The sequence below is a fragment of the Enhydra lutris genome, unplaced genomic scaffold (genome assembly GCF_002288905.1).
Source record: "Enhydra lutris kenyoni isolate GAN:26980312 unplaced genomic scaffold, ASM228890v2 scaffoldscaffold8, whole genome shotgun sequence".
NCBI classification, from domain to species: Eukaryota; Metazoa; Chordata; class Mammalia; order Carnivora; family Mustelidae; genus Enhydra; species Enhydra lutris.
The window spans coordinates 6761099-6782410 of NW_019154092.1; the positions used below are offsets into that span (position 1 = coordinate 6761099).

General features: G+C 41.4%; 1 protein-coding gene across 1 annotated transcript in view; it reads left to right on the top strand.

Moving 5' to 3' along the window:
- Positions 1–21312, top strand: part of LOC111142520 (piezo type mechanosensitive ion channel component 2) — a 462751-nt gene that overhangs the window by 360192 nt on the left and 81247 nt on the right. The window contains exons 18-22 of the mRNA XM_022495760.1: positions 8344–8573; positions 10465–10625; positions 18850–19026; positions 19483–19608; positions 21031–21231. Coding sequence (XP_022351468.1) covers positions 8344–8573; positions 10465–10625; positions 18850–19026; positions 19483–19608; positions 21031–21231 — 895 coding nt within the window. The remainder of the gene's footprint in view (positions 1–8343; positions 8574–10464; positions 10626–18849; positions 19027–19482; positions 19609–21030; positions 21232–21312) is intronic.

Below are 21312 nucleotides of genomic sequence, written 5' to 3' on the forward strand. Positions count from 1 at the left end.
CTAAATGTCTTTCTTGCCTTGGATCTCTATTTTCTTCTCATTCAAAATTCCTCCAGGATGTGGGTGCTTTTTCCTGCCTTTTTTAAATTATCATGTCTTTGAATCTAATGTCACACAATCAGATAGAGATATGGGTTACAGTTTTTCAGGAAAATAGAGATCTTCAGGACCACAGTTTTGCAGAAGACCATGCAGCTCAACAAGGATTGTACAAGCTCAAAGGAATCACAATTTTTGAGACCTAGGGTATGTGAAAACAGAATTTGTTCCTCAGAGCTCCCTGGAAGCATGTAGAACATTATTTAATTATGTCGGTTCTGGAAAGGACTACCGTCTCACGTGGAGATAATTTCTCCCTGTTTCATGGCTGCTCCACTTACAGCCCTCACCCTCCATACCATGACAAGAAAAGAAAGATCTAAATTATTTGTAGCCTTTTGAGGTCATCGCTTGCCTTCCTCGTGGCCATGGCTTCACCCCAAGAATGCTTTAAGCAGTTAATTTTCCAAGAAAACGTAGAGTGATGAGAGGCTATAAAAGACCAGCTATCTAAAGAGGTTAGGAACATGGGTTTTCATTTTCAGTCTCCGAAAAAACAGTTTTCTAGGCCTTAAAAGGTTCAAAGTTCAGGTCAAATTCAAGTTCCATGTTTTGGAACTTCCTGCAACAGTGTAATATGAAAGTTCCCAATTTTTAACTTTGACTGTAGGATACACATCGCATCTTTTTTACTAACTTGTTCCCATTCTGGTGTTTTCCTTACTAACAGTATTTTTTGTCCCTGGAGCCCTAATAAATGACCACATTGAGATCAAAATGATGAAGAGAAAGAATATTTACAGAGTTGGGATTGACTGGCATGCTTTGCCTTCTCCGCCCCCACCTCCTTAGTAAATGTTTTACAAAACTTGGCCCACAAATTGGGAATAATTGATTCATTGTATTCCTTAACATTGATTCCAGCACTGTGGTTTCTGTAAATATCCAGCTGCTGTTTTCCTGTTTTGTCCACCATTTGTGTGTGCTGTGTTTTTGTGCACACATAGGTTGTATAGGCAAATGTCACTTGTGTCTGAGGAAGACTTTATTGTGTTTAGCCTTAGAGAAGTGATGAAGTTGACACCATGGAAAATGTTTGGATGTACATGATAATAGAAAAAACTATTATTATTTCTAAGCAGGTATTCTCAGGAATATTATTTCATTTATCTTGATAAGATATATACTATTAGAACATAACTACAGTCTATAATAACATATATATATGATAATGTATGAAATATCCATCATGTAATTAAGTAGCCATCCCTGCAATTTATCCATGTTTTGTTTTAGAACATATTCCAGTGCACAGAGAAACAAAATGACTTTTTTTAACTTCAGTCTTAGAAAACTTAGAGAATACTATGTGGCCTGTGGTTACTTAGGAGGATTTCTTTCTTTTTTTTTCATTTGGGGAAAGGAGCAAGAATCCATCTTTTAGATTGTCTTCTATTTGATAACTGTGCTCTGAAAATTAAAACATTACCAATCTTTAGTCAAGTGTTTTGGGGGAAGGGACGAGACGAATGGAGTGACTTGTTACCTTCAAGCATTTTTTTCCTGAATATATCTAACTTCTCTTTTCTCCTGAGTCTTGCTGCCCTGACTCCTCTTCATGCATGGGAGTATTGATGAGCACACACCTGATGCCTTAAAGGTTGCAAGACAGTCTGCATCTTTCCTCTCTAACGGTCTCTTCTTTCTCTCTCCCACCTGTCTCCCCATCCCCATGCCACCTTGGGCTTCCATCTCTCACCTCGTAGCCATGCCAAAGTCAATGGGCGCGTTTATCTAATAATAAATAGGTGGGTATGTCAATGTTTTCTCTCTTGTTTGTTTTTTTTCTAATGGTCTTGTGGTGTGTTAAACACTTTGCTGTTTTGTAAATGAAAAATGATGTCATCAGAGAGGGGACAGTGGTCTTCAGGTACGCTCATGGATGTAGTCTGCCAACCAGACCATTTGGTGTCTATCCCGAATGGTGCTGCAAGTGGATTCGGAGGTTGCCAAGGGTCTTCAGCTGGTGCTCAGCCTTTGGTCTTGGTTCAAACGGATGCCCCGTTAATTTCATTCTTTGTTAATTAGTCCAACACTGGCCGGAGAGCTCATCGTCGCTCTCTTGGACACATGACTGAGAGCTCAGCTCAAGAACCGCCTCCGCCACAAACCTGCCCACAAATGCCAACATTCCCCGCTACGGGAATCTGCCCTTCCTCTGAATTTCCACAGCACTTCATCATTGCTGCCTTCTGACACTTGCCTTCTGACACTGTCTGCCTGCCTGTCTTATCTCCCTTGCCAGAGGCATCAGCTCCTCGGCTGGAGTCCCTGTATTAATAATTTACCCCGTGTCCACGTATCACTTAACCTCAGGGCCTCACCCATCTGTTGACCCTCGGTAGATGTTTCCTGAATAAAGTGATAATAGTCACAATAAAATAGGTTAAAAGAAAATTAAGACATTGGTTTCTTCAAATATACCTTGACTTAAAAGATCAGTGTATTGAAGAAAGATCTTTTAGGTCACCAGATTTCATAAAAGATGCAAAGACGGACCCTGGGTCAAGGCCCTACCTTAGAGCCCTATCACTCAGCTGGGGAGATAAAACATATAAAGGACGACACATAATAAAGAGTAAGCTTTGATAGTGTTGTCCGCAGAGTTATTCTCAACTTCCCTAAGAGTACAGAGAAAAAGGTCTTTGGAGATCTAATTTCCTAAAGCTATCTTGACTTTATTAAATAGGTGAATTAAAATAGCCACTCCTGTAACTTTATCTTATTTGTAGTAAAGCCAGTGATGTAGGTCATAAAAACATGTATTTTACAATAAAGCCAATGAACAAATTAAATCTTTGAAAGATCTGTTGGTTTTCTATTCCATTTGCTTTTCTCCTATGTAAAATTCCAAGGCTGACAACCAAATAGCAAACCCTGGGAGCCAAAACTTCTAGAAAGAAGGGTGGAACATTAATGCATCAATGTGCAGATCACTGAAGAAAGAGAGATGAAGACTGGCTGGTTCCTTTGGGAGCCAGTTTTGTTGACATCCTGAGAGAGAGGAGTCAACCTCAGGTTTTTAGCTGATAGACACTAGCTGGAGATCTTGAGCAACTATTGAAATGTCATCTCTTCAAACATAAGGAGCTTCTCTCTCAATCTCTCTCCACCTTCTCCTTTCCTTCTCCCCCTCACTCCCCTCTACTCCTATACCTCTCCATCCATCCTTCTCCCTCTCTTCCCTTGTCCATCCATCTTTGTCTCTCTCTATCTCTGTCTCTCTCTATCTCTTCCCATAAAGTATTTACCATCTGCTATATGAGGAGATGGCTGGGACCTATCTAAGAAGGCAGAAGTTGGTTTGATGGGCTCCAACAGCAGGGGCTGATACAAGTTATGGTTCCGGTTGTCTAGAACTTCTCTCTTGAGAAAAAGCCTATCGCCATTAACCCAAGTCACAAGGCCAGGGAATGTGCTCAGGAATTCTTAGAATGATCAAAATCCACCTAACATAATTAAAAACTCAAAACATTCCACTGTTAGGACTATCTTCTTTGCAGTGGAATCTTTCCTTTTCATATTAAGAAAGGCCAGAGTTACTCCCCAGGGAGGATGTTACCCGATAAACTCTTCCCTCACTGCTCTTCTGAAAGGCTGTGTGTAAAGCATGTCCAATTTTGAACAGGACCTAGTTTTGATGAAAATAGTAAGTCAATCCTTTTATTAAGGAAGCTTTCTCCCATAATTTCTTCCTTGTACGTTCAGTGTTCTTTCATAAGGAGAATAATGTGTTTGTAAATGTGAGGTCTGGATGAAAGGGAAGACATGCCTACTTTCAGCTTCTGGGTTGATTAAAATTTAGACATGACTTAACAAAGTATGAGGTGGGGATGGTGAGGACAGTGGGTGACTGGTTAAAATTTTGATGATACAAATCTTTGTGGGGAAGTTCCAACTGAATTCTTAAACAGAATGAATTAGAATGTTTTAACAGGAGTATTGGTCATTTCTGTCTTAAATGCAGAAACTAGAGCCATCATACCCAAACCTGTCGAGTAGATTTTTTTCAGAAGGAATTACTACCATGCACATTTAAGATATGATATTAAACTTACTAATCAAGTGCTCATCTGTGAATACCATCTTCTAAAAGTGTGTATGCATTCTAGAAAATAATCTTAAGCAGTATAAGTATTATTTAAATACTAATTATAAACACCAGAAATTTGCAAGACACCTCTTTTCTCTAATAGTCTAATGAATAGGGTGGATGTACTTTACATTGCCAAATATTCCAAATTAGAATAGTCATAAAAATGAATAGAATTTAGACTAAAGAGATGTTGTAATGGTGGACTTCACATTTTCTTTCATGGAAACTACCTTAATATGTGGTCTCATATATTGACTCAAAGTCAGTTCCTAATAGAGAATTAAGCCTCTTCAACTGTCCATGTAACATAATTTGTTTCTTCTGTTTCAAATAAAAATGCCCATCCAGTGCCTAGAAGCCATTGGCCAAACATGTACAATGTGAGTCACATTGTACACCAAGTCCAGTGCTACATTTTTCAAGGGAGCCCAGGAGCCTTAAGACTGGCTTTCTGCCCTCAAAGGAAGAGTCCCCAGAACCATCATTAGAATAAAATTATGTAGATACAAATGGAGAGATGCATGCATTGAGGAACGTTTAAAGAAAGCCATGGGTGCAGAAGGAAAGAGTGAATGATGACACAAGGAGGAGAACATCACCTGCTTCGTTAGAATGCAACAGGAGAAATAGTCAGTCAGTGAGAAGGTTACAGCTCCAAGCCTGGAGCATCATAAAAGCAAGGCAAGGAAGTTATAGGTGTGGATAAAGACAATGCAAAAGAAAAGAAAATGAACTCCACAGCGGGGTGGGGGGGCATGCAAAAAGTGGGATTTAAGGAAGTGGGGGAGGGAGTTCTCTGAGAATCCAGTTTAAATCTCCTTCAAGTGCTGATTACATAACTTGAACATGAGGATCAGCACCCAATTAATAGTATTGTAGGTACTGTAAATTTCAGGGAGCATGATTACTCACTTACCTTTTGGAAAACAAGGATCCCATTTTAAAGTTGACTGCAGGCAGGGGAGAGGGGAAGTATCTACATTGAGGTACTTAGGCTTTCCAAGAGATTCAGTCCAGCTGTTCACTATGGCAAACTGGGGGCTGGTTCTGCCCATGAACTCCACATTGGGCAGACAGCCCCACCTGTGCAGCAGCCCAGCCTCAGCAAATGCAGGTGGAAGGCAGTCAGCAGAGAGCACAGAAGGTTGAGAGTAGGGGGGACAGACTCCCAAGGAAGAAACGTTGGCGCTTTTTCTTCTGAATGGCCATTGTAATACACAAGTTCTGTTAACAATGTGCTGATGACAGAGTTAGAGTCCAAGATGAGCCCTTGTCCAGCGTGGTGAGGTTCCTTGCAAAGGTATATTTCTAACTCCGCCTTCTCATGATACAAATGAACAAAAACAGTACATGAAGATCTATCATGAGCAGATGGTTCTTTACTTTAAAAATATTCCCTGTGTACTAAGCACTGTGTTAAGAGCTTAACAGAAATCACCTTAGTTTTCCCAGCATTCTGTGAAGTAGTAGCTATTACTCCATTTTGCAGATCAGTGGACTGAGACTTGGAAGACAGGGTAGGGAGTTTTTCTAAATCATCTAGCTAGTAGTTGTCTAGTTGAGGCTTGAATCTGAGTCTTTCTGATTCCAAAGAGCGTGCTTTAACATTATTTTGTATTGCCTACAAAAAACTGCTATAAAAAAAAAAGGAAGGAAATGAAAGGCTTTACGTAGGTGTCCTTTTTAAAATTGTAAACCCCAATCAGGCATTAAAAATATTTTCATCTGTACACATTTTATGAACACAGATTTTCTCATGCAATTTCTCAGTTAACAGACTCCTAGAGTCAAGTAAATGACAGCCCAATACAGGTTTTCCCTTCTTTCTCTGTCATCCGTTACGAGCTCCTGACGTTAGACTGCTCCAGAAGGCATTCAGGAATTACATGCCCTGTTTCCTCCTAAGGATCATGTCAGACGGAAATACACAGATAATTGGTTCAGATGCAGATACTATGTTCTCTTCTCTCCCCAGCATTATCTAGTCCCCGATCTCTTGTGGACTGTTACGAGTTTCCAAAGTCAATCTTCTAGACATACTTCCACTAGGTTTATTCAAGTGGTTTTCTTTGATTCCTTCATTCCCTAATCTCCCCCTCAATATGCCCCGCCTATGGCAAGACAATCTGGGGGCCTCTTTTCTTGAGGGCTATTTGTTACATACCCAGAGTGACAGCTGCAGAAACAGCCTCATCTCTGTAAGTTTCATTCCACTGATTAACTCTAATCCCTGGCAAGTTTTTTTCTTGTCAGTGCAAAGTCATGGCAGTATTGATGTAGAGGGGGAAAATGCACTCCGAGATGGTCATCCCTCCACCAAATGTCATAATAGAAGTATCTTTTCACTTATAAAATGCATCCGCTACCAGTGCTGCAGAGAACATATAAATATTGACAATTGTGTGACAACTGACTGCTTTTACATTTAACACCATTTCATATGCCGAGTCCCAGCAAAACAAGAACAGCGCATATGCCCCCTGAGATTTGACGCGCAGTGCTGGTGTGAAAATGTGGTATTGGAGTTTCAGGAGTGGGGGGGACTTCCCCAAGGACAGGAGAGTGGATTGACTAGCTTTGGAAAATAAGAAGGGGGTACGTCATCATAACTCCCTCCACCAACGTGGGAACATCCTCAGGACATTGTGTCTTTCTTCAATTCACAAAATGTTTCTGCACCCTATAATTTACCTGCTTGGCACCCTGTTAAGAGGAATTCCTTTTGAATGATAAAGGTTCGAAAAGTCTAAGGACAATGCTGAGTCATTGCAACAGGTTCCCAGCATCACAGGTGTGTTTCAAATATAAAATCAGTGAGTTGTAAGGAAGTGTAGAATTTTATCTAGCCAAACTTACTGATTTTATAGAAAAAAAAAGTGAATTTCAGAAAGATTAAATAATATACTTGGAGCCCACAATTATACAGATAGGATAACATTATTAATTGTCCTTCCTGTTACAACCAGGCTGAAATACATTATTACAAATCAAATTTATTATTACAAATGGAGAAGATTATCAGTATTTCCAGTAGATGGTTCCATGATATTTCCTTACTGCCCAAAGATGTTCCTTCAAATTGGCTATGAGTAAAAATATATACTTTTTAACAATGTAGGATGAAGATGATACTTGTTATTGTCTAACACGAAATAAGCTGGAATGCCCCTGGCGCTGTCCAGGCTCGGCAAAACTGTGTCCCCATGCCTCACCCGGGCTGTCACACCCTGTATCCCCAAGACGGCTAGTCCCTCAGGCAACCTCGGTGCCCGGGGGCTGGCATGTGATACTGACTTCTTACTCCCAAAATCATTTCGCTTCCACTGCCTATGATTTAGATGACGGCAGAGTGGGATAAGTCTGTGCAAAAGGTTGATTGCGATTACATGTTATTTAAGAATATATATGTTTTTAAAAACCTATTTGGAGTGTGAATGACTGGATTCTTGCGGGATGGTTGGCTGCGTTCCTTAAAAAGCATGACATGATTTGCCTCTGTTGTCTCTCTGTTCTCCACCTTTATGACCTGCAATCCTGCCCACTCTCAACTCAGTGGCCAAGCCTAGGGTTCATAGCCATAGCACGCTATTGACGCCATCTTGGAATGCTCTTGGCGTTAGGACCACTGCATCCGCATACAGGAATGCGATAGTGGATGATATGTAGCATGATGTGTGATCTCTGACATTCCTTATAATTCTTCTGTTCTCATCTCCTCTTTTTCCTTTCTATTTCAATTACTTTGAGCAGCATCAAGAAAAAATTACCAATCCACCAAAATGAGTAAGTCCCCCGTGAAGCCATGAAATGCTTGCTCTACACGATTGTCATTTCATGCTTCTACAACCTAAACTCTGACCATTTTCTCCTCCGGGAAAAATGTCAAGTTTAGGTGTCGATAGCTCTCAATTGTGACTAATCACTAGAACCCGAATTGGAAAAGCTAACAAGACCTAACTGAGTTTACAGTTTGTTTTTAGAAAGAGCTTAAAAAAAAAAAAAAGTGACAAGATGCTAACAACCCCACATTGCAAGGCCTGTGTACCCGCACCGATTTTCATTTTATTTATCCTCCTTTTACTTGCCCCCTCAACTCCAATCTCTCCCGCGCTCTTTCCTCCCCTAACTCAGCTGCTCTCTGCCAACAGACTGGCCCACCCCGAAGGAAGCCTTCCGGACCTCGCCATGATGAATCTGACCGCCAGCCTGGAGAAGCCGGACATCAGGAAGCTGGCCGAGCCTGGGGACGACAAACCAGAAGGATGCCCTTATAAGGCTAAGAAGGCTGAGCTTGGGAAAGACAGTGAGGAGGAGGAGGAAGAAGAGGAGGAAGAGGAAGAGGAGGACGAGGAGGAAGCGGAGGAGGAAGAGACTTCAGGTAACCCGCCCACTACCAGTAGCTGCTCAGAAAATCCTGCCTGACAGATTCAGTGAATGAAACGGACTCATTCCCAATGGATAGAGATTTGATCCAGTCCATGAAGTAAAAGTTGGGGTGCGGTCTTTTAGTTGCTATAGCTACAACATTGTGATTCCAATTGCTCCCATCATTTCCTTGTGAATCTGAGGTAGGAGAAGAGAGCAGATGACTGACTGTCGTCTCCTGATCTGCCAGAGGTGTCCCCACCAGGCCCAGGGTGGGTGTAGCTCCTACCTGTGTCTTCAGTCAGGGATGTTTCCTACCAGCAGCAGAGGCAGGCAGCTGTGTAGAATTTCAGAAAGTTCTAGACAGGGCCTTTTCAAACACATTCTCAAAGAAACCAGTCTGGAACTTCCCCAGGGAACTGGTAATTAAGAACATACTTGTAATTCAGTCCAAATGTTTCAGGACCTGGGAACTGGAGGAACAAATGAGCGATGGGATAATTATCGTATCAAGCCAACTCCTAGAAGGTTTTTTGTTGTTTTGTCAGCTTAGGTTTTTCCCTCTTTATTCTTTGGGCTCTTTTTTCTGTTTTTCTTCATAGACTTGAGGTAATGTTTAATGGGGCATGATGAGAACTAGACGTCCGTGGTGACCAGGACGCATTATCTAACAGAGCAGAGAAGGCAGAACGCTTAGTCTGTTCTGGTGTTCTGTGCTTTAAAGGATTAGAAAATGAAAAGGCACAAGGATGAAGATCCCTCCCAAAGGCAAATTCCCCCAAACTTGGTCCCTTTTACCCCCTCATCTCCAAAGATCCTGAGAGGGGCCCAGAATGGCCCTTTCCATATCTAAGCAATGGCTATTCCTCAGCATGAAGGAGAACCAAGCTCGATGGGACCCAGAACCCAGGACTAAGATTTGCTCTACTACTTCATGAGGGTTTTGGGCTTTACTAAGAGGATCTCCCCAGAAATTGTGGACTGCCCTTTGTTCTGGCACTCCCTCATATACTTGCCATCTACAACTCTAAATTATGGTCGGTTATGACTGACATCTTTGTATCAACTATTATCTGTCTCACTTTGTAAATATGCATTTTTCACAATAACTGGGACCTTACTGAAACTTTCAGAACTGAAGACAATAACTGCTACAACCACCCCAGCCATGTGAAGAAGAAGCTCCTTAAAGAGAGGCTCAGGTCTTACCTGTCTGGGCTGGTGAGCTTTTTGTCTACACATGTGGTGACATGATGGTGCCACAAAATAGTTCTATGGTGACTTCCAGTCACGTGGACCAGGAAAGCCCTTATAGACAGAAGCATGACCCCAGTCTGCAAAATATTACTACTTAGCACAAGGTGGGAAGAAGGGAATGACTAATGTGATTAAAAATTTTGATTAGGGTGAGTCTGACCACATTTTGGGAATTTGGACTGGGTCATTCAGACACTCAGTGTTCACTCTCAGTTGCAAAGAGACACAGACTCTTGCCTCTCATTCTTCTGGGGTGACCGGTGAGCTTCATCCACTCCCTCTTTAAGCCCCTGGAACTTACAGAAGCAAGAAAGATGTCATTTCAAGGGAACTCAGTTACCTAATGTTCCCAAGAAATTAGGGAATTATAGCTAAGCTTTAAGAGGTCAAAAAATACTTCTTCACACTGATTAAATGAATTTAAGGAAAGCAATCTTGTCCCTCAGAGTCTCAGTGCATGTCTAAATCATCATGACATGGGAGCTTTAGACCACGTTTCCTCCAGATTTTGATATTCGTTAAATGCATCCTCTACTATTACTTTGCACCTTCTCCTTCCCATCTGAATGTTACAAGATCTTCTTTAAATAATAATGCAAACAAACCCACAACATTTTATGCTCTTGGGTGAATTTACTATTTTGCAGATTTAAGGAACAAATGGCATCTGGTGATTGACCGTCTCACTGTGCTCTTCTTAAAATTCCTGGAATATTTCCACAAGCTGCAGGTGTTCGTGTGGTGGATTTTGGAGTTGCATATCATCAAAATCGTTTCATCATACATTATCTGGGTTTCTGTGAAAGAGGCAAGTGAACATTTGTTGTTGTCTTCAGGCCAAACAAAACCACAGCGGATCATCATTTACCTTTCACAACTCTATGATTTTATTTTAAATGAAATCCCCATTACATTAGAACACCAAGGCTTAGAGATAGCACATACACTTTGACATGCAGAAAACCAAAGGACAGTTGTCCTGAGACATGGGAAAGATAGCAGGGCAGAAAGAAGCTCTGGCTTAGTTCCTGATTGGCTTGGTCATATCAGAAAGGTGACTTATTTTCACTGAATCTTTAGTTGAATTGTGTGAGAGCAGGCTGCCCTTCTGTACTAACTGTGCATAAAATCTCTCTGAGGAAAACAATAATATTCCAGTTTATGTTACCAAGGAGTAAACTCAGCCCCCAAATTTAATAAAATCTGTGCCAGAGTTCACCTTGTTTATTATTGGATGTTTTGAGACAAGACACCACGTTTCAACCTTATATTGCGGTTCTGTTTTCTCCTCTGGAAGGAGGAGAGCCATCATTCAGCCCACAGTTCTTTGCTGTTGACTGTGAAGAGATTAACTCTCAATTCATTCAGCAGATAATTGAAACATGTTTCTCATTTCCCTGGACTAGTTTTGAGTGACAATTCGAGGAGTCTTTGCCTTCTAAAAATTCAGTAGGGAACCCACTGCCTCTAATTTTTAAAAAAAAGTTAAATAATAACATCATATTATAACCATACCACCATACACCTAAAAGGTTCATGAGTAGGTAACAAAGGATGAACCTTAATTTGAACTCCCCAGTCTAAACTAGAACATTCTCGACTTCATGCAAACCATCTGGAATGCCTCCATGATCACTGCCAGGTGTGGAAAAAAATAAAAACTATTCTACCTGTGAGATTTATAGCAGAGAGGGACATGCACTCCATTGTTAACAGTGTACACATTAATTAGAACTAAAATCAAGCCTACTATGTGTATTCCTTGAAGACAAAGAGGTGTAAGCATTTTAACTGTAGCCGTAAATTGACCAATTCAGAAAGAATTTGAGGGTAAAGTATTAAAGAGCAATGAAGAAGGGCAAGAGAAGGCATTTGGCTGCAAATAGCAAAGGCCATTTCAGAGTTAACCAAATCCGATGCACAGATGTCTTCAGATGGCATGAGAAGTTGTTGCAAAGAAGACAGTTTTATGACGGGAGTCAGCATTAAATGAAGAAAATTAGTGTGAGTAGAGCACAGAAAATCCACTATCTGAAGTCCATCCTATGGAGTTCAGAAAGAGAAAGGAGGAGTTCAATGATAACCCTTTCTTACAAATCCTAAATAAAAGGCAGGCTTATATTTGTTAAAATCATCCTAATGAGTCCCAAGAATGTCTTCTTCATAGACTGTCAAGTAGGTAAAGTGTCATGACCTATTGTTCATCCTGTTACACCATTAGGAAAAAGGCCTTTGATGGCATATGACCATTTCCTTCTCCAGGTTTCATACATTGTGTAGACTTCCAGAATTTTCCTCCCTAATTCCATCTCTTTCACCTATAACTTTGAAACACATCAGGCACTCATGCCTCAGAGAAATACTGCTTCCATTGCTGCTAACGTCTGCCAGAATCCCTTTGTGAGAAGGCTAAGCCCAAAGCGTGTCACCCTAGTTTCACATCTTGTTATCCCGCCCACGGGAGGGCTCTCTGGCCCCAAAGGGTGAGTGTCTGCCTGATCCTTGGACATCATGAAGTCTCTCCTGTGCACTGACTTTGGTCTCTGGGCTTCCCTTCATGGCCAGTTCTTACTAATGTCACTGCCGTATCAAACAATCAGAACATGTGGGGTGTCATCATAAAAATTACTTCATTTCAGACCTCTACATTCCCTTTAAAATGTATTCGACAGAGAAAGTTTTCTCCATGTCCCTGAATGCAAAACTTTCTGATCATTTCCAGCCCATAGAAAGTCCTAGAGTTACCTCAGAGAGCGAACAGAATCTCACCTCATTAATTAGACTTGTCTGGTCACAGAAAAGAACCAAACTCTGATTTTTTTTTTCTCAAGAAGATGGAAGTTTTTCTATTTTGTTAAGTTTTTATTTAAATTCCAGTTAGCTAACACACAGTGTGATGTTAGTTTCAGGTGTACAATACCGTGATTCAGCACTTCCATACATCACCCATGTGCTCATCACAAGTGCCCTCCTTACCATTCCACACCTACTTCAACCATCTCCCACGTGTTCTCTACAGTTAAGAGTTTGTTTCTTGCTTTGTCTCTCTCTCTCTCTCTTTTTCCTCCCTTTGGTTATTTGTTTTGTTGCTTAAATTCCACAGATGAGGAAAATTGCATGGTATTTGTCTTTCTCTGACTGACTCACTTTGCTTAGTATAATATGTTCTATCTCCAACCACATTGTTGCCAGTGGCAAGATTTTATTTTCTTATGGCTGAGTAATACTCCAATACCACATCTTCTTTATCCATTCATTAGTCACTGGGGACTTGATCTGTTTCTATAATTAGGCCATTGTAAATAACGTTGCAACAAACATCAGGGTGCACATATCCCTCTGAATTCGTGTTTTTGTATTCTTCGGGTAAATACCTCACAGTGCAATTGCCAGATCCTAGGGTAGATGACCTATTTTTAACTTTGTGAGGAACCTCTACACTGTTTTCCACAGTGGCTACAGCCATTTACATTCCCACCAACAGTGCAAGAGGGCTCCCCTTTCTCTGCATCCTCGCCAACACAACACTCATTCTGTTACCATGTGGAGATGTGGAGATATCTCTTACCTCTTCTAGCAGCTTCTTTCTTTCTCACACACACCTCCTTCACTGCCTCCCTCCCTGCCCCTCCTTCCAGTGAACTAAGGGCTATTACAAGGTCTCCCATGCTGGACCACAGCCTCAGGTGGGAATGGTGGTGTGCTGTCTTAGGATGGCCTCACACTGACCTGGAGCTCATTAAATCTCCCCTTTCTCTCGTGGGCCTTCACTAGCCCCTGGTTTCCCGGCATCTGCTCCTCCTGACCCTTTCTGTCAGAGTCTCATCCCCCACGAAGGAATGTCCCTGGAGCAGGACTTAGGATGGCTCTGGTGCTCTCTCGCCTTTCAGGTCTAAGGGACGCACTCACACAGTCTGTGCTCTGTTAGTATATGTGCCTCGCAATGAGGCAACTCCTGTCCTGGTCACCCAGTTCGTGCCAGCTGGGCTTTCTGGGCGAAGTTGGACATTGGTGTCCAGACTCCCTAATACAAAATTAGCATCTCTGTCTGTTGCTTCTTAAAGCTCCTTGCCTGGGGTTTTGGGAGAGAATATAGCATCCCTTCCTCCCTACCCCATTGTCTGGTGGGGAGGGTGTGGGCAAGCACTGACAGAAGCACCTCCTATGAAAAAATTTCTTCACACTCCCTCCTGTCACCTTCGCCATCTTGACCCATTTGTACCCTCCCAGAGAGCTTGGAAAAGACCTCTAAATGGTTTCCTATCAACTATTTTGATTTGAAATTTCTACCTGGCTGGCTTAGCACCTTATTTCGGAATGTTTTGGCTCCATCGGTTCTAACTTGGCTCCTCACAAGGTTTCATTTGAACCCTTTCTCTATTTATGGGTACAGTTGGGGAAGAAGGCCACTGATTCCTGTAAGGAGCCATGTGCCAAACCCAGGCTATGATATGTCTGAATCTTATCGGCTGATAACAAACACAAGTGTCTAGGGTTTCACAGTGGATGCGGGCAGGAAGGAAGCTAGGCCACACAATTCCAGGGGCAGTGTTCACCTGTGACCAGCAGCCCCAACACTGTGCACCTCTGAAGTGCTGATTTATACCTTCAGGGACCTCTTCTGCTTTGAAGGCTTGGCTCATCCTCAACCAGAGAAGCCTGTCACTGATGCCATTTGTTCCATATAGTTTCCATTCATAGCTTATTAATTTTGATTGGTACAAAAGATAGCCTTTCTCAAAAATTGCTATCAGTAAATGGCAAAATGAGAACAAAGTCAACAAACCCAGTGAAATCTTCATCCTTATCTAAGGCCATCAGCAGGCTGCTTGTTTTCACGAACTTTCAGAGTCATTTCTCAGGTCATTGTGGGGTCAAACATTAAACCTTTACAAGGTTATCTTCATGGGCGTCTGAGGAAGAAGAGACCATGAGAAGGAATTTAGTATAGAGGCCTTTCTTTTACATCAGTATCTCTTACCAGAGGGACACCACTTTGGAAGGACCTAGATTTTAAATATATATATATATTTAAATATATATGTATTTATATATGTGTATATATATATATATATATACACACACATATATAGTGGATACATATGTATATATGTGTGTATATGTTTATTTATAATATATATGGTTATTTATGTTTAAATAAATTTATTATATATTTATAATATATGTTTATTTATAATATATAGTAATTTTATTTATTTATAATATTTATTTATTACATATAGTAATTTTTACTTATAATATTTATTTCTATTTTTATAATATATATTTATTTATATATAGTAATTTATGTTATATATGTTATATATAATTATTTATGGTGTATATAAAAATATATATATAAAACACTGTCCTCTTTTTTATATGCAACTATGTTTCTAATTTCAAGAAAGCTCTGAGAGACTGGGTTACTCTTTGGGGAAGGGATCGCACCTTTTTCTAGTATCCTGAGCAGCTCCTATGGGACCCGGTCAACTGTGTCAGCTCAGTAACGGTTTACGGCTGAAGGAAAGAAATAAAACATCTTTGCAAGCTTGAGATTTACCCTACATGCCAGTTGATGTTTTGTTATTATCTTCAGTCTCACTAATCATTCATTTAGCCTTAATCATGCACTTAAACTTAAATTACAATAAATTGAATGCTTATACTGTGCTAGATGTTAACACAAAGGCATGGAAGCCACATTTCTTGCCTTGGCTCACGGTCTGATGGTCATGGCTGGTACACGAAACCAAAGTCACATTAGAGGCATCCCCAGGAGGGTTGTGGGTGCAAGACAGGGGCGTGTCATGCAGGTTCGTACTGTGGAAGCAGTCTCTGAGGCTGTGGGTGCTCTGAGGGAGGAGGCCCACTGGGCCAACACACAGCGGGGACCACAGTTCTCAGGGGCTCCTCTCTCGTGGTCTCAAACCTTACAAGTTTATATTCAGAGAAAGTGACAATTTATGGAAAAGTGTTTTGTGAGGAAAGCATATGACATAAAATTACTTCCCCAAATTTCTTGATAATAAGAATCACCTGGACACGTGTTAGCTGCATGGATGACCAACTAGTTCCCTAGAAATTCTGATTCATCAGATATTGGCTGGGGCCCAGATATTTGCCTTTTGTAAGTTTTTTAAGTACATTCCACGAGACTCCCACCATCAGGGAAAGGATAAGTCCACCATCAACCATGTTTATGTTGGATGAAGTATGGTGCTTCTCCAAGTCTGTGTTTTCCCACCTCAGGGACGCTATTTAGGCCTCCTTTTACTTGATTCTCTATGACATTTGAGGTTGACAATAATTTCCTTGTCCTCGAAGAGCTTCTGTGGTCTTCCAAAACAACACACTTCCCTGGCCCCTCCCCTCTGCCTCATTCATGGGCTCTTTCTCTTCCTACCAACTCCTCTCTTCTCTAGGTTCTAACAGCAGTCCCTTTTCTGATTCTAGACACTCTGTGGGTGGTCTCATGAGTGCCTGTGATTCATTCACTATCTACACGCAAGAATTGTAAATCTATGTCTTCATCCCATCGGTCTTTGAACTCCAGGCTCCTATCTCCAAGTGACAGCTGGGCATGACCTCATCCTTGAATTCCCCAAAGCACCTTCAATATCTCTAAAACTGAACTTCCTACCTCCACATCATTTCTTTTTTAGATCACTCTACCAGATGCCCAACACTGCCCCGATCTCTTCTCCTACCTATATGGATTCCATCAGCCAGCCAGAAGAGTCTTTCCACTGCATAGATATGATCACGTTAATCCTTGATTCAAAAACTCTCAACAGCTCTCCCGTCCTCACAGGCATGAGCTACAGGACCCTCACAATCCAGAGCTGGACCCCTTCACCACTTTCTTTCCTAGACACCCTAGCCTAGGTGGATTCCAAAGCAGCCCTCTGAAGGGACCCTGATCACACTGCTCTCATGGTGAGCCACTTGTTACTCCAAGGATGTCCATCCCATGTTCTCCCTTGTTAAAAGGTCTCACACCTGCAATTCCTTTGTCTGGATATCTACTATTTGTCCCTCCAGCCTTAGTTTAGATCAAAAGCCCATTGGGTACTCTTCCCTAACCCTGGACCAGCTGATCAGCCCCATGCTCCCATACAGCTGGTCTCAGCCCAGGCAGACACTGTCACTCCACCCTATTGTCACAAGCTGTCTACACAGTTCTCCCTGGCACTACCCATGTGTTTCTTGAGGCCAGAGATCCACACAGGATATGCTACCTTGGACCTAGTTAGGACTTCTTAAAATATATCTTTCTCTAACACTCAAAAGATAAAGAGTTCTATGTGACTTCATTGTGCTATTTTTATGCCCAGTGCCTTCAATACATACTAAAAGGAATAACAAGACACTTAATTTCATAGTAGCTTTAATAGGCTTACAGAATTCATTGAAGAGAAAAGAAATGTGTTTTAATATCCCAGTTAACATGACTCTGGCCAATGACTAAGGAAGAGTCATTTAGCCAATCAAAATACTGTGTTCAAATGTAACATTTATTGTGTTTGTGAGTGTGGTAGAGTTCACAGGGTGGTATTTCTTTCCTCCTTAATTAATTCTGAAATACAGTTCTTATTACCCTAATACCTCAGGGCTTCATTCCCAGAGAGGTTCCTTGCCTGGACAGTGATGAGTAGTTAAGTAGAAAAGTAGTGGATTCTAAATTACAGAATTAAATACTATCCTGGAGACCCCTCCTTTCTTGTTGTGTAGTTTTGCCAGCCAATCAGGTGACCATACTTTTTATAGCCCACAGTGCATAGCCCTGGCAACATGTGGAATTTTATCAACTGACTGTGTGCTATTAATGTTAATTAATTCATGCTGATAATATGAAATGCTCTTAAGACATTATCTTAACAATATCCGGATCTTGTATTAATCATTATTTGAATCCCGTGAGTGTTTTCCGTGGATGAGTAAGATGGCTCTGCTTCTATATTGTTCCATGAACTGTTGGCTGTGAAGACCACTGGAAATGATTGGACATTCCCCCGATCGATAAACACACACAGAGTCTAAAACTAAGTTGTAGTCACAGACTTCCCTCTTTATACCTGCTCCCCACCTCCACCAAGATCCTGTGTCAGTAGGGTTACTGTCATTGTCTCAGGGCTCTGGCTCCCAAGCCAGAAACCTGGGAGGCGTTCTTTGCACCCCCTCCTGTACCCCAGCCACCACCACCATCCAACCAACCAGTCAACGGCTCCATCTAGTTTTACCTCTCATCTCAAATCCGTGACTCCTTCCCATTTCTGCTCCATGGCCCCAGCTGGGCCCTGGTTAGGTTCTCCTGGCAGCAGCCATGACCGGGTCTCCAACCTCTCACTGAACCCCCATGGATGCATCTCCATTCTTTAGTTCTACTTATTTCAACAAAATGAAAATCCTTCCTTAAGATTTTTGCTAGGAAGTTTTAACTCTCTATTTTCCACGCAGAGGGTTCCAAGGCCACAGCATGGTTTCAAAAAGGTCCATAAAGTGTGGCTCCCAGCTGAATCTCCAGCCTCGTTTACTGCTGCCATTCATCCACGTAACTCCAGACTTTCCCATTGTTTGTGGTCACCTGTCCCTTCTGTGCTCCGTCATGCTTTCCTGCCTGTACCTATACGTCCTTTACCTGGAATACACTTTTCACCTTCTTGGCCTGGCTAGCTTTCTGCATCTTTCAAGGCCCAGCTCAGGTAGTATCCCTTCCAGAAAATGTTCTGGAAGCTCCATATGGGGCCAAGGAGCCCTTCTGGGTCTTCTCACAGGAGCCTGTTCCATCTATCACTGACCCACTGCTACGTTATATTTACATAACCTGGTTATGTATCTTTCCACCGTATAAGACCACACACACACACACACACACACACACACACACACACACACGTAGGGCAATGCCTCGTACATGCCAGGAACTCAATCAGACTTTGCCAAACTGAATAAATCGAGTTGCCACATTTCATGGCTGTTGTATCGTGTTATGTAATTTTTATCCCCATTTCTGATTTTTATGTTTTCAGGTGTCTCTGTTCAACTATGTATTCTTGATTTCTTGGGCTTTTGCTCTGCCATACGCCAAGCTGCGCCGTATCGCTTCGAGTGTCTGCACTGTCTGGACGTGTGTGATCATCGTTTGCAAAATGTTGTACCAGCTGCAAACCATTAAGCCCGAGAACTTTTCTGTCAACTGTTCCTTGGTGAGCCTTGAAGATAGGGGAATTTTCTTGATTGGTCTTTAGGGAAGTGACACAGATATTAGGGAACCCTCACCCACAAGCACATTCTGACCAGCCCCTCAGTCACCTCTGCCATGTTGAATATGTCCTGGCCCTAGTCCTCTTCCCCTCTGAAGTGGAGCTTTCCCTCCCAGTCCCACCGTGTCCATTTGTGCAAAGGTTGAGGAGAAAAATCTGAACTCTTCCAATCTGGGCAAGAGTTTTTTTGTTTTTTGTTTTTTTTATTTTTATTTTTTTTTTTTTTTTGGGGGGGGATTATGGACGTTGGGGAGGGTATGTGCTATGGTGAGTGCTGTGAAGCATGTAAACCTGGCGATTCACAGACCTGTACCCCTGGGGATAAAAATATATTATATGTTTATAAAAAATTTAAAAAAAAAGAGGTTTTTTTTTAACTCTTCATTCTCTTCTTTTCAGCCAAATGAAAACCAGACAAATATACCCATCCACCAGCTGAACAAGTCTCAGCTCTACAGCGCTCCTATTGACCCAACAGAATGGGTGGGCCTGAGGAAGTCTTCCCCTCTGCTTGTCTACCTGAGGGTAAGGCCTCCTTTGTACTTCACCTGAGCCTCTGCACAGTTAACACCTGACCTCCTTTGCCTTGAGAACTCTGATATCACAACTGATCATAACCTTGCATTTTTATGTGACATTTGGAGTCAGAAACAAATGACTAGACATTACCGTCAGTGTCCCATTGTGCTGAAAAGAAATTGATCGAGGAGTTTGGGATTAATTGAATAAAGTCTGACAAATATATTCACTAGAATATTATATAACCAAAGATTGAGGTGGATTGATAATGTGAGATGTTGAAAGACATCCAAAATATGTTAACTTTTTTTTAAAAGAAAGGACAAATTTCAGTACACCCTGCATGGCGTGCTTTCTTCTAGATTCAGAGAAAAATATTGAGTAAAATATACCAAACTGTCTACAGTGATTATTCCTGAGAAACAGGTAGAGCATTACAAAAAATGTTTGCTGTCTAAATTGTTTCTCTATAATGTTGAATAAAGGACCTATATTATGTTGAAAAGTAATACATTTTTTTCTTCAAGTTTTCAATTGAATTCCAGCTAGTTATCATTAGAGGTAATACAGATTTTAACAACCTGTCTTTGAAAAGAAACTTTGCAAATAGTCAAAACAAACGTAACGAAAGCGATATACTTCGGACCATTCCTGTTTTACTTTGATGGGTAATCTAAGCAGTCTTCCAACCACACCAACAGAAGCCCTTAGAAATAAAGCATTTATACTCAACACCTGGAATTTTTCAAAGTACTAGGCATCCCATTTTTTTGTGGGTAGCTTTCTTATTTTTTTTTCCTCATACATCAGACATCAATTGCAGCCATATAAATGCCACCCACCATCAAGAACGGTTATAAGGATAAAACCAACTGATATTTGAAAAGAGCAATCAGAATGGTGTAAGGCCCATGGGGTGCCATCAACATGAACTATTTTCATTATTATGATGATTACGTTATGGTCAGCAGCATGCTTGTCAGTCCCTGGCTCTCTCTAGCCAGATTTCTGAGGTGTTGAAAGATTTCCCCTACAGCTTCGTCGGTTTCCCAGATGGCCCTGTACCCTTTTGCACTTTGAGTTGCAAGAAGGTTGGATCACCCTCCCAAGGCAGCTGGTCCCTGCATCTTCCTGTGGCTAGTGTACTTTCCCGGAAACAGGAATGAGCATCACCGGCCTTCTCTCTAGAGATTCTAGATCCCAGCATCCCAGAAATTATCCTGATTGGCACAATGCAAGTTTCTCCACCTTGTTACTATGCCATAGGGAAAATGAACATTGAATGCAATACTTCTGTAGAGGTGGGGTTTTATAAGCATTGTTTTTTTAGACACCAAAAATGGAGAAAAAAAGGATTGATTATGGGGGTTGCTTAAAGTGACCGAGCTAAAGTGTTTGGCTTCACGACTGTGTTTTCTTGCTTTGTAGAATCATCTCCTGATGCTGGCCATTCTGGCCTTTGAGGTTACAATTTACCGCCATCAGGAATACTATCGAGGTCGAAACAACCTCACAGCCCCTGTGTCTAAAACCATCTTTCACGACATTACAAGACTCCATCTAGATGATGGACTTATTAATTGTGCCAAATATTTCATAAATTACTTTTTCTACAAGTTTGGTTTGGAGGTGAGTTTCCTTGCTGATGTGGGTTGTTTTTTGTTTTTGTTTTTGTTTTCTTTTTTCTATGAAAATCCCCGTTGCTGTTTT